Source organism: Trichechus manatus, unplaced genomic scaffold (genome assembly GCF_000243295.1).
Source record: "Trichechus manatus latirostris isolate Lorelei unplaced genomic scaffold, TriManLat1.0 scaffold00004, whole genome shotgun sequence".
Classification (NCBI taxonomy): domain Eukaryota; kingdom Metazoa; phylum Chordata; class Mammalia; order Sirenia; family Trichechidae; genus Trichechus; species Trichechus manatus.
The window spans coordinates 24,133,777-24,148,489 of record NW_004443940.1 but is presented as its reverse complement, the minus strand read 5'-3'; the positions used below and the strand labels follow the sequence as shown (position 1 = coordinate 24,148,489).

Below are 14,713 nucleotides of genomic sequence, written 5' to 3'. Positions count from 1 at the left end.
TTTTTCCTTCTTGTCCCCTCCTCCCTTCTCGTCCTTGCCCCTGGGCTGGTGTGCCCATTAATCTCGTTTTGTTTTATGGGCCTGTCTACTCTTTGGCTGAAGGGTGAACCTTAGGACACAGATTTTTTTTTTTTTTTAAGATAATAAAACATTTTGTAGTAACTCAAGAAAAATTAGTACAAATTTTATTTCCTATCATGACTAATACATAATAAGTCACATACTGTATGCAATTTTATATTTCTCTATGAATTAATTAGATGAAAAACTCTGATTTGTTAGATTTTGAAAGTGTGCCCCTAGTTTGATTCTTAGAAAGATCCAAGTCTTCCTTTCCTTCATGCCTATTTTTAATGGAAACGTACGTGTGATCATCTCTGAGTTTTGATGTCAACACACTCCCCTCGGAGTTTAAAAACTAGTGCTAACCTGTACAAATCTCTTAACTTCCCCTTATATTAGTTTTGGCTAATCGATTATACTGCTTGTAGGAGTTAGAAATTATTTCATATGAGGCCTTTGGAAAAAAAGTGGATTTCAAATATTAATCATCACCATTTGGCATCTAAAAACAAAGAAAAAGTTTAATTATATAAGACACTAGAAAGATTTATTATCTATTTTCTTGTAAGTCCTAGATTAAATAATACATGTGTAAGTATCTTATTAAGTAAAAGGTACTGTATAACTACAAGACATGAGTATTATTAGTATTTAAGAAAAGTACCTTTGTGTTTATCATGGACATGTTTTAGTCATTGTTTATTCTTTGTGAACTCACATCTTAAAACATGAAGATTATAATTATACATGAAATGAAATGCAACATCTAAAACATATCAAGGGAAGGGTAAAGAAATTTCTTATTTATAGTGTGTCTACTCTGTGCTGGGGTCTTTCACATACATTATCTCATTTGTGCATCCTGTAGGGGCAATGTCCTTGTGTGAAGACCACAAGACTCAGCCTGCTAAGATGGAAGATTCGTGACTCATTTTCCCAAAAATGGTCCAGGCCCCCTTAATTCTCCTCCTTTTCCTTTATCTTTCTCATACTGAAAGGCTTTTCACTCTATTATAGTGTTTACACTGGACGCTTAAGAAGGAAAAATGAAGAAATGAACCTCATACTCATTTTCCTATTTTCTAACATCTCTAATAATATCCAAGGGGAAAGATTAAAAGAACTGACAAAGATTAGATTGAAAATGTAATTGTAAATTTACATACACTAGCAAAGATTATAATGTTTCCTCTTTTTCTCCTATATGTTTTATTTGCATTTCATGGAATTTCATTCATCCTTGTTTTAACTGAATTTGAGAATATCTGATTTATTCAAGGACTTCCATTTTTTATTTTTTAAATTGCCGAGATCAAGAAGACAGTGCTGGAATTCTGAATTTTTCTTAGTATCACCATAAACTTCCAAAAATAAAACAAAGAACACAGAAATAAATCTTTGTGGAGAACATCACAGGTGAAGTTCATTTGGCCATGGCAGGTCTCATAACTGAAAGCACTTGGTATTCTAAGAAACACAATCCCAAGGGATGAATCTATTTATTGATGATATATGTGATTTCCTACTGCTTTGCATGAGACTAGAACTTAAAACACACAGGTACATAAATCAAATGTGCTAGTATAACGATGGTAGGGCAAATATATATATGATATCAGGATATATGCTAGAATGTTTTTCTGCTGCAAAATTCAATTACAACACATTCTGTTGGTAACTAATGAAGGACGTATTCAACAGGCTGTATAAAAGACCAAGAATGATCTGTTTTCCGATCTTCAGATTGGTTTACATGCATATTAATTAATCAATTTACATCTTAAACCATCCCCTCTTCCCAATTTCTCTAATTCTGTTGATTTTATCATCATCTTTCTATATCCCAAACTGTAAGCTTCAGGTCCATATGTTAGCCTTCCCTCTTCCTGGCTGCTCTCTTCCTGTTAGAATCATTGGGCTGTTGACACTCTCTTCATAATCCTTTTTAGTACCAATATCTTTCCATTTCCAGTGTCACAATTCTGCTTTAGGTCTTTATTGGGTTATTTCAGTACCACTTTATTGCTCTTCCTGATCTTCAACTATATATTTAACTCAGAAGAAATTTCACTAGCTTGCAGTTGACTAAAGAATGAAATACAAATCCCTCAGCTTGCAATTCAAGATTCTCTTCACACGTCTCTTTATCTTTCCATTCCCCTATGTCACCCCATGCCAGCAAACCCAGTCACCTAACACACACACACACACACACACACACACCATATAATCTTCTACTCTTTGCCTTGCTTAACGAGACCATTTCTTTCTTTAATGCCTTCTTCTTCTACCTCTTAGTACAGGGTCTACTCTTGAAGATTTGATTCATCTACCAGTTTCTCAACCACATCTTTTATAGTCACTTTAATGAATGGAAATCTTCCGCTAATTCAAATAAAACATAACAAAAATTAATATACATAATATTCTGAAATTTAATGTTTTCTTCCATAAAGGTATTTGGTGACTACTCCTATAGTTCATTTGATAACCCATTGCCATCAAGTCGATTCCAACTCATGGTAACTCTGTTGGACAAAGTAGAACTGCCCCATAGGGTTTCCAAGGAGTGGCTGGTGGATTTGAACTGCCAACCTTTTGGTTAGCAGCCAAGCTCTTAACCACTGTGCCACCAGGGCTCCAGTTCATATGATACAGTATAATTAATCACAGAAGTAGACATTGTCTTACTTTAATTTTTCTAAATCAGTATTCCATAATATCACACAGAGAACACGGTTTCAGGTCCTTCTCTGCCATAACAAGAGGAACTATTGGGTTATGTGATCAGTGAGAAAAAAGAGCATAAATCTTGCATGTACTAAAGGATGAAAAATCATAGCCTAACACTCTAACGTCACTCTTTGCAGTGGATCGGTGTACCATTTGCACTGTCACATCCTGCAGTTACTGACATTGGGTTCACTGCTGTGCATGCTAAATACCAGGAGCCTTGGCTGGGAACCATTGAATCATATGAAGTCTACGCGTGGCTTGATAGTTTTCTCCTGTTGGTAAGTGATGCCCTTATCTGAGGAACGCAGTTTAATGAGTCTTAAAATCAAATGCATTTTTAAATTTTTCATATTTACAAGTAAAATTTGCCTACTGGAAAATCAAGGCCATTCTAAAATGATTACCCCATATTGGAAGGGTGGAGTCACTGACTGTGGCAGCTGACGAATATCAAAGCTGGAAAGCAAACAAGGCCTTCAAAGGATAGCATCCATGGCGGTATGTGTGGTATATAGGCAGCATTTCAGTTGTGATTTAGGTTAAGGAACACCATGGCCTACCCCAAATACCTCCCCCAATCTGAGAACCAAGTCATCTAAAAGTCTTTAATTTGTCTTTTGGATTAAATCAATAAAAGTCAATTTCTTCTGAAATAAGTAACTCACTCAGTCTCGAATTACAGAGTAAGCAAATTAGTGGTATCATAAGGCCCTAAGTGCATGAGATAAATTACTTTGAGTTTGGATGAGAAGTGTCACTCAGGAATGAAGCCAAGAGAGAAGCCCTGGGAAGCGAGAGGCAGCTTGAGAACATGCAGAACCTTGGAGCAAAGTCATTGACCTTAGGGGATGGATACAAAAACATAATCCAACCGAATCCAACCTACTACTTTTACTTTTTTTGCTAATTAGAGGGGTACTGTATTAAAATAGCACACCATATTTGATGGCAAAGTAAGATATGTTACTTTTTATATTAAAATTTAAGGAGAAATTGGTTATTTTCATTTCTTCTTTGGAAGAGTCACGATATTTTGTGATTTTACTTTTATTTATGGCAACTTGCTGGATCTTAGCATTACTTCAACACTAAAGTGAATGTGTCTGCCCCAGTAAAAAATGTGCATAGTATTTAATGCCTTTATTCATTCAATTCAAACTTGTAAACATTCAAGAAAAGTGAGAGTCAAGGTATTTCTTAATCATTAAGGAAAGAAGCCTTCCAATCCACCACTGGTAACATGTTTGTTTTCATATTTTCCTGCTTGCTCACCAGGAAATATCTTTACTGGCGCAGGCAGTAAAAGTGTAAAATCTGCTTGGCATGTATTTATATGAAAGAGATGAGGAAGATTCAGAAAATGTATGCAATTTGTTGATAATCACACCATTATCTAAGCTAGGGATTGAAACAGAGGGTCACAGACCTCAAAGTCCTTTCCCTGCACCACACTGATTCCTTTTAACATTGTTTTAAAACTTTTGAACATATATGGCTTTTATAATAAAGAAATTGTTTTGAAATCAATATGTGATAAACATAAACAAGACAGACAACCTAGGACTTATAGTATAGGGGGAGCAAGAGGCAATTAAAGAAACAATTTCAATACATTGTGACACATGACACTCACTCATTTCTTCATTCATTTATATAACAAGCATTTCTTTAATTGCTACTCTATGCCCGATAGAGGATAGTGGCAATAATCCACGAAAAAGTATTTTTCCAGCCTCTTCCCTAAGCACTCCCACACACCCTGACCTCTAATCACACCAACACATAGCAGTTTGACAGCTGCGTAGATATTTGGTTTTGTTTTCCCCCTTCATATTAGTTACTCTTCCAGGTACTGTCATCTCGTTCCATCTTCACCCTTTCAGTGCTCAAAGACCAGTACACCTCTGTAGGTTTTCCTGATTCCCTTGCAGCTTATCCTACTCGTATGTTTGCCCCAGTTAATCATTGTTTCTCATTTTTGTTCCCATACATACCTTTTGGTATCACCAATAAAAATTTTAAGCACACCTCTGATACAGATATGGAGCCCTGGTGGCACAGTGGTTAGGAGCTCAAGCTGCTAACCAAAAGGTCAGCAGTTTGAATCCACCAGCTGTTCCTTGGAAACCCTGTGGGGCAGTTCTCCTCCGTCCTATGGGTTTGCTATGAGTTGAAATCAACTCGACAGCAATGGGTTTGTTTTATGTACTGTACTAACATGTTATATAAACAGTTTAATAAAAACAACTATATAATATTTAAGGATAAACTAAAAATGAGTATAAATAGAACTTCTAATATTATCTTCACTTGCTGAAAGTGAAGAGGACTTGAAGCACTTACTGATAAAAATCAAAGACTATAGCCTTCAGTATGGATTATACCGTAACATAAAGAAAATGAAAATTCTCACAACTGGACCAATATCATGATAAACAAAGAAAATATTGAAGTTGTCAAGGATTTAATTTTACTGGGATCTGCAATCAACGTCCATGGAAGCAACAGTCAAGAAATCAAACAACATATTGCACAGGGCAAATCTACTGCAAAAGACCTCTTTAAACTGTTAAAAAGCAAAGAGATCACTTAGACAACTAAGGTGCTCCTGACCCAGGCCATGGTATTTTCAATTGCCCCATATGCATGTGAAAGCTGGACAATGAATAAGGAAGAGCAAAGAAAAATTGATGCATTTGAATTACTGTATTGATGAAGAATATTGAATATACCATGGACTGCCAGAAGAATGAACAAATTTGTTTTAGAAGAAGTACAGCCAGAATGCTCCTTTGAAGTGAGGATGGTGAGACTTCGTCTCAAGTACTTTGGACACATTAGCAGGAGGAACCAGTCCCTGGAGAAGGACATCATGCTTGGTAAAGTAGAGAGTCAGCGAAAGAGGAAGACTCTTACAAAGATGAACTGACACAGCGTCTGCAACAACGGGCTCAAACATAGCAACAATGATTGTGAGCATGGCACAGGCCCAGGCAATGTTTTGTTCTGTTGTGCATGGGGTCGCTATGAGTCGGAACCAACTTGACGGCACCTAACAACAGCTACAATATTTTCTTCAGATGCCCCAGTATATTGTCTTGAACACTATGCACACTCCATTGTGGAAAGAGCATTTACTCTCCCACTAGGCAATGAGCTCCAGGGCAAGAAGTATGATGTATTCATCATTGTACCCTGATAACCATTACATTAGCTAGCACATGACTCAAGTCCATAAATATTTATTAAGTTGTATTGATTTAAATTAAAAACCTTACTTTCATACTCTTACCTTTTCACAATATTTTATGATAGTTTCAGCCTCCAGATGAGAACAAATTGAAGGCTTCTGGGTAGTTATAATGCAGCTTGAAATAAGTAAAGGAAAAGAAAAGATGATTCTATATAATTAAAAGGAAAAGAACTTGAGAAAATTCTGCACAATTGGAAGTATAAATATGACAATAACATAATTATATGACTCTTAATTCATATATTCAGATGTGTGGCATGTGGGAACGATTTTCTATACTTTAGAGCCATATTTATTAGTATGATAAATGTGATTATAATAAGCCTTAATTTAAAAAAATTATGATAGATGTTATCTGCCTCAGATTCAGAAGTGAGTCCATGTGATTTCCATGCAGATACTGGGTGGAATCCCGTGGCAAGCCTATTTCCAGAGGGTTCTGTCTTCATCCTCAGCCACTTATGCTCAAGTGCTGTCCTTCCTGGCAGCTTTCGGGTGCCTGCTGATGGCTCTACCAGCCATACTCATTGGGGCCATTGGAGCATCAACAGGTAAATCTCTTGGAGCTTCACTAATTGACCCATTCAGGCTTCACCACAATTCCAACGAACTTGCCAATTACCACCAGCTGCCCCACCTCCCCACTTCACTCATGTAAGTTCCCATATACACCTTTGATAGAGCGCTCAACAATTTGTCTTATAATTCAATGGTCTCCAAAGTGTTGGGGACTGCTACTCCATCAGTAAAACATTTGTGAGCACACACCCCAAACGTAGGCATATTTATTTATTAACTACATGTGCTCCTGTCAGTAATGGTTCTCGACCAAGGTTGTGTATTAAAATCACCTAGGGAAAGGGGAGGAGATATTTTTTAAAAATACCTATTTCTTGCCTACCCCCAGGGATTTTATTTAAACAGTCTGAGATAGAGCCAGATATCAGGTTTTTTTTTTAAGAAACTCCGTTGGTGAGTCCAACTGCAGCCAGGATTGACAGCCACTTGTCTAGAAGTTTACCTGTCTTCATCATGAAACAGGTATCATGACCACTGAAGAACTGCTCGAACTTGAAATTCCTGCTTTATATTTCAATGGTTTGTTAATTAAGAGTTTTCTTTCTTGGAAAAAATAAACCAATAAGTACATAAGAGAAAGATAAAGCACGGCACTACATAACTTACAGCATCCGTATCACCCAGTTAGCCTCCACGGAGAACATTTTTTAAAAACTCACTCTTAATTTGATCGAACTTATTTATAATTACTCCTGACCTTTATGTTCCCATGCTATACAAGTTTCATGAGCATTTACTGGAAGTATACCACATTAATCCAAATTTGAAGGAGTCTTCTAGGTAGTGTTAATTAAAATAGATTAAAGAAAGTTCACCTTTTACCCTGTTGTGTTTCGTAAAGATGATTCTGCGTAATGTTCACATGGCTATTTTGACTTCAATTAATAGTGCTATTTCTTGGATTATTTAATTTTTAAAAGGCCAATCATGGTTTATAGTATACACTGTCCATTCCAGCTGCTCATCCACGATATAAACACTTAAAAAGATGGCTGGTATAGATAGTATCCAGTGCTTGCCTGTGAATAAAAGACATCATCTATTTCACAAGCAGAAAACAGATCTGGCCATTTGTATGTACGTGTGTGTGTGTGCGTGTGTGTGTGTGTGTTTCAGTTTGTTGTTTTGTAGGACAACAGACTCATAAAAACAGCATAAAACCTGTGTATCTCTTGGATTAAGCATACAATCTTGGTTGTCATTTCTGGTACCATAACATCTCAGTTACTGGTACAAAAATTGGCTTTATCTAAGCATGGCTTTAAACAACTGTAATGGAAGATAGGAGAAGAAAAACTGGTACAACCCAAGGGCAAGCACTCTTACTTGGTGTTGTAATTATGACATTAAAGAAGTCCAGCAAATCAAAAAGAAGCTATACTCATGTGCTGCTTCAGAGTCTATTGTATTCTTCAGCTTGTGCTATAATTAAAAAGTAAAGAAGCTATATTCAAAAATAAACTTTGGTTCAAGGCTTATTATACCAGAAGTTCAAAATCTTCCCAAAATTTGAGCCTTACGCCTGCCTGCACTTTTTATTCAATAAAAACATGCTGCCCTTAATGTAGCACACTTCCCACTTCTAGGAGGTGGAATCTTATGCAAGGAGGCTTTAGATAGAGGAAAAAATAATGCCACAGTAGCTATAAAACCAAGTTTACATACAGGAAGAAGATGGGTAAGAATAGCCGGACTAATGTCTGTATACATTTACACATGAATAATTGAGCAACAAGGAATGAAAAATTAGTGTCCTCTCACATTTCCAAAAGGTTAAAGAAAAATATAAGTGAGTTTAAGAGCATTTGTTTTCTATGATTTTATACTATGTAATGCCACCAAAACACTATGTTATTGCAGGAAAGTAATACATATTTCACCATCATATTCTGTGTAGGTATTGTGAATAAAGACTAACTGTAACTAATGCCCATTGGAAGCTAGGATATATAAAGACAATTCAGTTTGACCAGTATGTGTACTTCCCACCCAATTAGACTAACATGTGTGATTCTGAATTTATTTCAAAGGCAATCTAGTAAATAGAATGATCCCCAGATGGACAAGGAATATATAGCATTTTTGGTTGTTGGTTGTTATTGTTTCTATTCAACAGACTGGAACCAGACTGCATATGGGCTTCCAGATCCCAAGACTAGGGAAGAAGCAGACATGATTTTACCAATCGTTCTGCAGTACCTCTGCCCTGTGTACATCTCTTTCTTTGGTCTTGGTGCAGTGTCTGCTGCTGTTATGTCATCAGCAGATTCTTCCATCTTATCAGCAAGTTCAATGTTTGCCCGGAACATCTACCAACTTTCATTCAGACAAAATGTAAGAAGAGTCTTTTAAAACTTATAATTTATTAGTATTGTTGCTGCTGCTGTAGTATTTACTGTGTATATACAACTATATGGAGCCCTAGTGGCAAAGTGGTTAAGAGCTCAGACTGCTAACCGAAAGGTCAGCAATTCAAATCCATGAGCTCCTTGAAACACTATGGGGCAGTTCTACTCTGTCCTACAGCATTGCTATGAGTCAGAATCAACTCGACAGCAACGGGTTATACAATTATATACTCATTAACTTCTGTGTAAGGTTAGAGCCTACTCTGATTAAGCATACAAGATTAAATAATGATGAATATTAATACCGAAAATGAGTATTATCAATGCATGTAATTATACAAGTTAGTAGTGAACGGGGCAAATCAATATAACTATTTTCAAGAGGTACAGTCGTATTGCTATAGTTTAAATTTTTGTCTTTCTCATGAAAAAGTAATGAAATCAGAAAAAAGTTTTTAAAAAAGTTCAATTAAATACTATAGGAAACTTGAGAACTCTGAGAGAAGAACATGGTAAGCAAGTTGTTTCACCTGGTATTTTTGTAATATTTGTACTGCTCTTCACTTGAACTCCCAAGTCTACCTTTTTCAGAAAATATTCTCTCAGTTTGGTTTTCCTTATTGAATTGAGTGAGTGCATAACAGCATGTCCTTGTGGTCATTTAGGAGTCAAGAGTTCCTCTTCACCTTCTTCATTGACTAAAGCTTTGCTTCCCTCTGGTTTTCTAGGTCATGGTTAACAAAATGGTCTCAGCCATTTCTCAGAAAGGAAACTCCTTGGACAAGCCCTCTGTAAGGGGATCAGACAGTGGTTAGCCTTAAACATTGTAGTGCTCCTACAGAGAGAGGAAGCAAGAATGTGTCCATGCTCTCTCACTGTCACAGAAGAACTATTTTCTAATATGTAAAATAAGAGAATTCTTCCCTTGCTTTATTATTCCTCCATGACACCAGGTTAGCTCATTTGTCTTCTCCCCCGTGCATTCGGGGAATGACTCAGGTGTTCTATGTTTCATCCATATGGTACACATAAACTCCTTCCGAAGGCCCACCTAGGAGGCCACCTGGATTGTCTGATTTGGATGCTGTAGTTTAGGTTGATTGTGCCCATTAGAGGGGATTCTTTAGACCAGTTTTAAAGCACAGAATCGTATCTTAATTCTTTGCCTACATGAGCCAACATGTTGCGTGAAAAGCTGACACTGTGGCGATCTCTTACAGGCTTCAGACAAGGAAATTGTTTGGGTCATGAGAATCACTGTGTGTGTGTTCGGAGCTTCTGCAACAGCCATGGCCTTGCTAACGAAGACTGTGTATGGGCTCTGGTACCTCAGTTCAGACCTCATTTACATCATCATCTTCCCGCAACTGCTCTGTGTGCTCTTCATCAAGGGAACCAACACGTATGGGGCCGTGGCAGGTTATGTTTCTGGCCTTTTCCTGAGAATAACCGGAGGGGAGCCGTATCTATACCTGCAGCCCTTGATATTTTACCCTGGCTATTATCCTGATAAGAATGGTATATATAATCAGAGATTCCCATTTAAAACGATTGCTATGGTTAGCTCATTCTTAGCCAACACTTGTATCTCTTATCTAGCCAAATACCTATTCGAAAGTGGAACCTTGCCACCAAAATTAGATGTATTTGATGCTGTTGTTGCAAGGCACAGTGAAGAAAACATGGATAAGACAATTCTGGTCAAAAATGAGAATATTAAATTAGATGAACTTGCACCTGTGAAGCCTCGACAGAGCGTAACTCTCAGCTCAACTTTCACCAATAAAGAGGCCCTCCTTGATGTTAATTCCAGTCCAGAAGGGTCTGGGACTGAAGATAATTTGCAATGACCCCAAATAAAATAGTGTTTTTCAAACAGCACACTATAATAGGGTAGCCCTGGAAAGATGGTTTGCAGCATCTAGAAAAGTACATTAAAAAGAAATATAAACGAGGTTCAAGAGGACAAGAATCCACATAAAGTGCAATTGCACAAATATAAGCCAAGCTGGAAGGAAATACCTATGAAAGCAACCACTTCCTTTCTCATCCATAGTAGTTTTGATTTTGATGCTATTCAAAAATGAATAGAGCTTCCCCTCAAAGAACCAGGGGCCACATAGGACATTTCTATTTATAACGTAAAAGGGAAGTAGATGTTTAAGGGCATAAGAAAAATGAAATTGTGTAGTCTTGATCAAAACTTTTGTTTGTTGATGTGTCTATGAATGGTGCCATAAATTTACCAGCTGATTTTTCTTAACATGATGATTACCATACTGTTTACACAAATAATGCGCGTCTTCTGTTTGCCACCCATGCCCTCTCCCCTCATGAGGTTTCCCATAAGCATGCTAAGCTAATTTTTACAGCAATATGTAAAAAAAAAAATTGGTATAGCGTCACTTATGAACATACCTCGCAGGGGGAGGGTCGGTTGGCAAATAAAGATAGAAGGAGTGCATTATTTGTGTAAAAATACGGTAACCCCTTCTTTCATGTTCCAAAGGAGCCCTGGTGGTGCAGTGGTTAAACACTCAGCTGCTAACCAAAAATTCAGCAGTTGCAACTCAGCAGCCACTCGGAGGAAGAAAGATGTGGCAGTCTGCTTCCGTAAAGATTACAGCCTTGGAAACCCTATGGGGTAGTTCTACTCTGTTCTATAGGGTTGCTATGAGTCGGAATCAACTTGACAGCAAGGAGTTTGCTTTCATGTTCCAAACTATTACATTTGCTGAATATGCAATTTGTGATTCTTTGTAGTGACATGTATTATTCTGAGCATAGGCAACACAACTTCACACAAAAAATTAGTGTACAGTGGCATTTCTTCATGGGCAAGGAGATAGGAAAATAGAAGCCATTTTTGTAGAGGAACCCTAGGTGTCTTTGAGTGTATCTATAACTACTATATGCACAGAGGAGTGTACCTGGAGCATTGAAAGATCATTAGGCAACTTTAAAGCAATAAATCAGGATGGTCATTAAGCAAAAAGTCATAGGTAGAACAGTAGATTTTTATCTTTGTTTGAAGTGTATAAAGTTTTGCACCATGATTAAAAAAAAGTAATGCCTTGGCTTACTATCTTAATTACTATTGGAAGTGAAATTGAGCCATACGTAGGGCTATATAGCATCACTTAAGGTTAATGAGAGACAAGTTGATAAAGTACAATGTTTTTCATTGACTATTGATTACTAGCAGTTCCCATAATATTCTGATAATAAAATTAGAAAAGCAAAACCCACTCATATTTGGATATTCATTAATAGGGATGATTGAGTATTAAGGAATCTACTCTGTGGCACTTACTCTGTGCACTTTTTACTTAAGCTTGTCTTAGGAGTTGGACAAATCACCGCTATAGAAAGAATATACTGAATTTTAAAATGCTAAAAGAAAGCAGAAAGTGGAATTAATCCTACAGGAAAGAAGCCATCAATTTTACGTTTGGTGTCTATATAACTTCATGAGGTTGGTCATTAAGTATTAGTTTGCTCCTTTTCTGGAGTTTAAAAAATTTATGTATATATGAAAACATATATATATATATGTAATGTAATGGCTTATATCCATTTTAGAATTTTAAATGCTTTCCCACCAGTCACATTATGCAAATAACTACAGATGTGACTACAAAAGCAAAGTGAACCGATGAGCTGAAACATTATCTAAGAATTTGATCCAATAAAGAAATCCAGGCTGAATTATTCAAGCTAATGCACTTTTTCCAAAAACATTTTTTGGTGTGACTTACAGGCAACGTTATCTCAGTGTTCTTCATGATTATAAAATGTTATGTTGTTGAAGCAAGAATTCTTTTTTAGGTTTTAATTGAAATTATCTCAAAATATCAAAAAATATATCTCCTTTCTTACTAAATATGAATTAAATTTGCTGGATAATTTTTTTTAATGTGAAATTTAAAAAATTTTACATGTTGTAATGTCCCATTATATATACCTAAACGAAAAGAGAATTCGTTCCATTCATCTATTTGCTCAGAATCTGCTCTGTGTGCAGTACCCTATGCAGTACTTGGAAGGAGCGCATTTCTGGACCCAGTAAGTGTGGGAGTCCTGAGATTCTCAGAATGGATTGGAAGAAGAGCCAGGGTCTGGAAAAACATCTGAGAAAACTACAGAGATTAAAGGCATTTGATACATAAAAGTAATTATTTGGTGGGGATTACATTTCCTGGCAAACACTATATTTCAGATACGCCATAATTTCTAGCACACTAGCTGAATAATGATTTTTATCCCCTGCATCGCCATAAGTTTTCATTTCAACCCATTGAGGCACATGCATCCATAGAAACACACCACTCATATTATAATAGAGTACAACAGAGAAACATATTCTCTTTACAGACATTATACTTTACAAATTTGTTGGGCAACAATTTTCCAGAAAATATATATCATATATATATATGAAAAGAATAAATATTAATAATGAAAACTTCTTCCATTCCATTCATTTTGTATAATAGAAAGACATAGAAAAAGTTTACCCTATCTAAAATATTAAAAACTGGGTAATTTAAATAATTTATAGTAATAAATAAAGCTCTATTTTTATCTAAACTATTACTTCTCATCCACTCTCAAACTAGATATATAAAAACCTAGTATAAGTCCAGTAGTACATGTGCTAAATATTAGCAAGATGATTTTTTAAAAGTACAAAAAAAGGTAAAGATCCAAAAGAATGAAACAATGAACGCAAGGTCTTTATGTATGTATATATTTATTTATTTGTGCACACAATTCTCCCCAATTTCCAAGGAAAGAATGAAGTTGTGAAATATGGGAGATGATAGTTTACACGCATTAACCAAAACAAGTTGCTCTTGAGTTGTTTCTAACTCATGGCAACCCATTACTCTGCTCTATTCTGACATCATGGTTAATGCAGATACCTTTTTAATCCTCCAGTTTAGTTCAGTGGAACCGGTTTTCCAAATTTTTTTCAGTCAAAATAAAACAGCCACATTTTAGACACTGACTAGGTTGCCCTCTGGAGGTAATACTTGTAGATAAAGCATTGGAATAAAACATATATTTTATTTTCATACTTTGAGAATGATTGCAACATGTGTCTTGGGTAATTTTAATTTTTTTGCCACATAGGATTTAAAAAGTCAAACTTGTAGCTGGACTGAAATATCAACAATAAGCTTTCAAACACTTGGTGTCCAAATCCAACTTCATTGCTATTCTTATAAGTAATGAATTTTATGTGAAAATCAAATGAATGTAAACTTGAAATAAGTGAATCTAATATAATGTATATTGGCTTTTTCTTTACATATCAAAATAATGAATTAGCATTGTAGTTCAAACACAAGCTGTGACTTTTTCTTTCTAGCAGTCAAGAAAATTTACTCTGGTATAATGTATAATTTATTGCAAGTTTGCTACTGAACACAGATACATATAACGTTTCTAAAACATATTGTTGTCTGTCAAAATATTATATCAAATTATGCTTAAAATATACCATGGACTGCCAGAAGAATGAACAGATCTATCTTGGAAGAAGTACAGCCAGAATGCTCCTTAGAAGCAAGGATGACAAGACTTCATCTCACATACTTTGGACATGGTATCAGAAGGGACCAGTCCCTGGAGAAGGACATCATGCTTGGTAAAGTAGAGGGTCAGCAAAAGAGAGGAAGACCCTCAACAAGATGGATTAACACAATGGCTGCAACAATGAGCTCAAATA

At 36.0% G+C, this 14,713-nt stretch overlaps 1 protein-coding gene across 2 annotated transcripts in view; it reads left to right on the top strand.

Annotated features, from left to right (window-relative positions):
* SLC5A7 (solute carrier family 5 member 7) overlaps positions 1-10,939 on the top strand; it is a 31,525-nt gene extending 20,586 nt beyond the window's left edge. For both annotated transcript variants that reach the window (XM_004369298.1, XM_012556193.1), the window contains 4 exons: positions 2,934-3,077; positions 6,450-6,603; positions 8,748-8,965; positions 10,200-10,939. In XM_004369298.1, the coding sequence (XP_004369355.1) occupies positions 2,934-3,077; positions 6,450-6,603; positions 8,748-8,965; positions 10,200-10,829 (1,146 nt within the window). In that variant the 3' untranslated portion in view covers positions 10,830-10,939. The remainder of the gene's footprint in view (positions 1-2,933; positions 3,078-6,449; positions 6,604-8,747; positions 8,966-10,199) is intronic.
* The last annotated feature ends 3,774 nt before the right edge of the window (positions 10,940-14,713 follow it).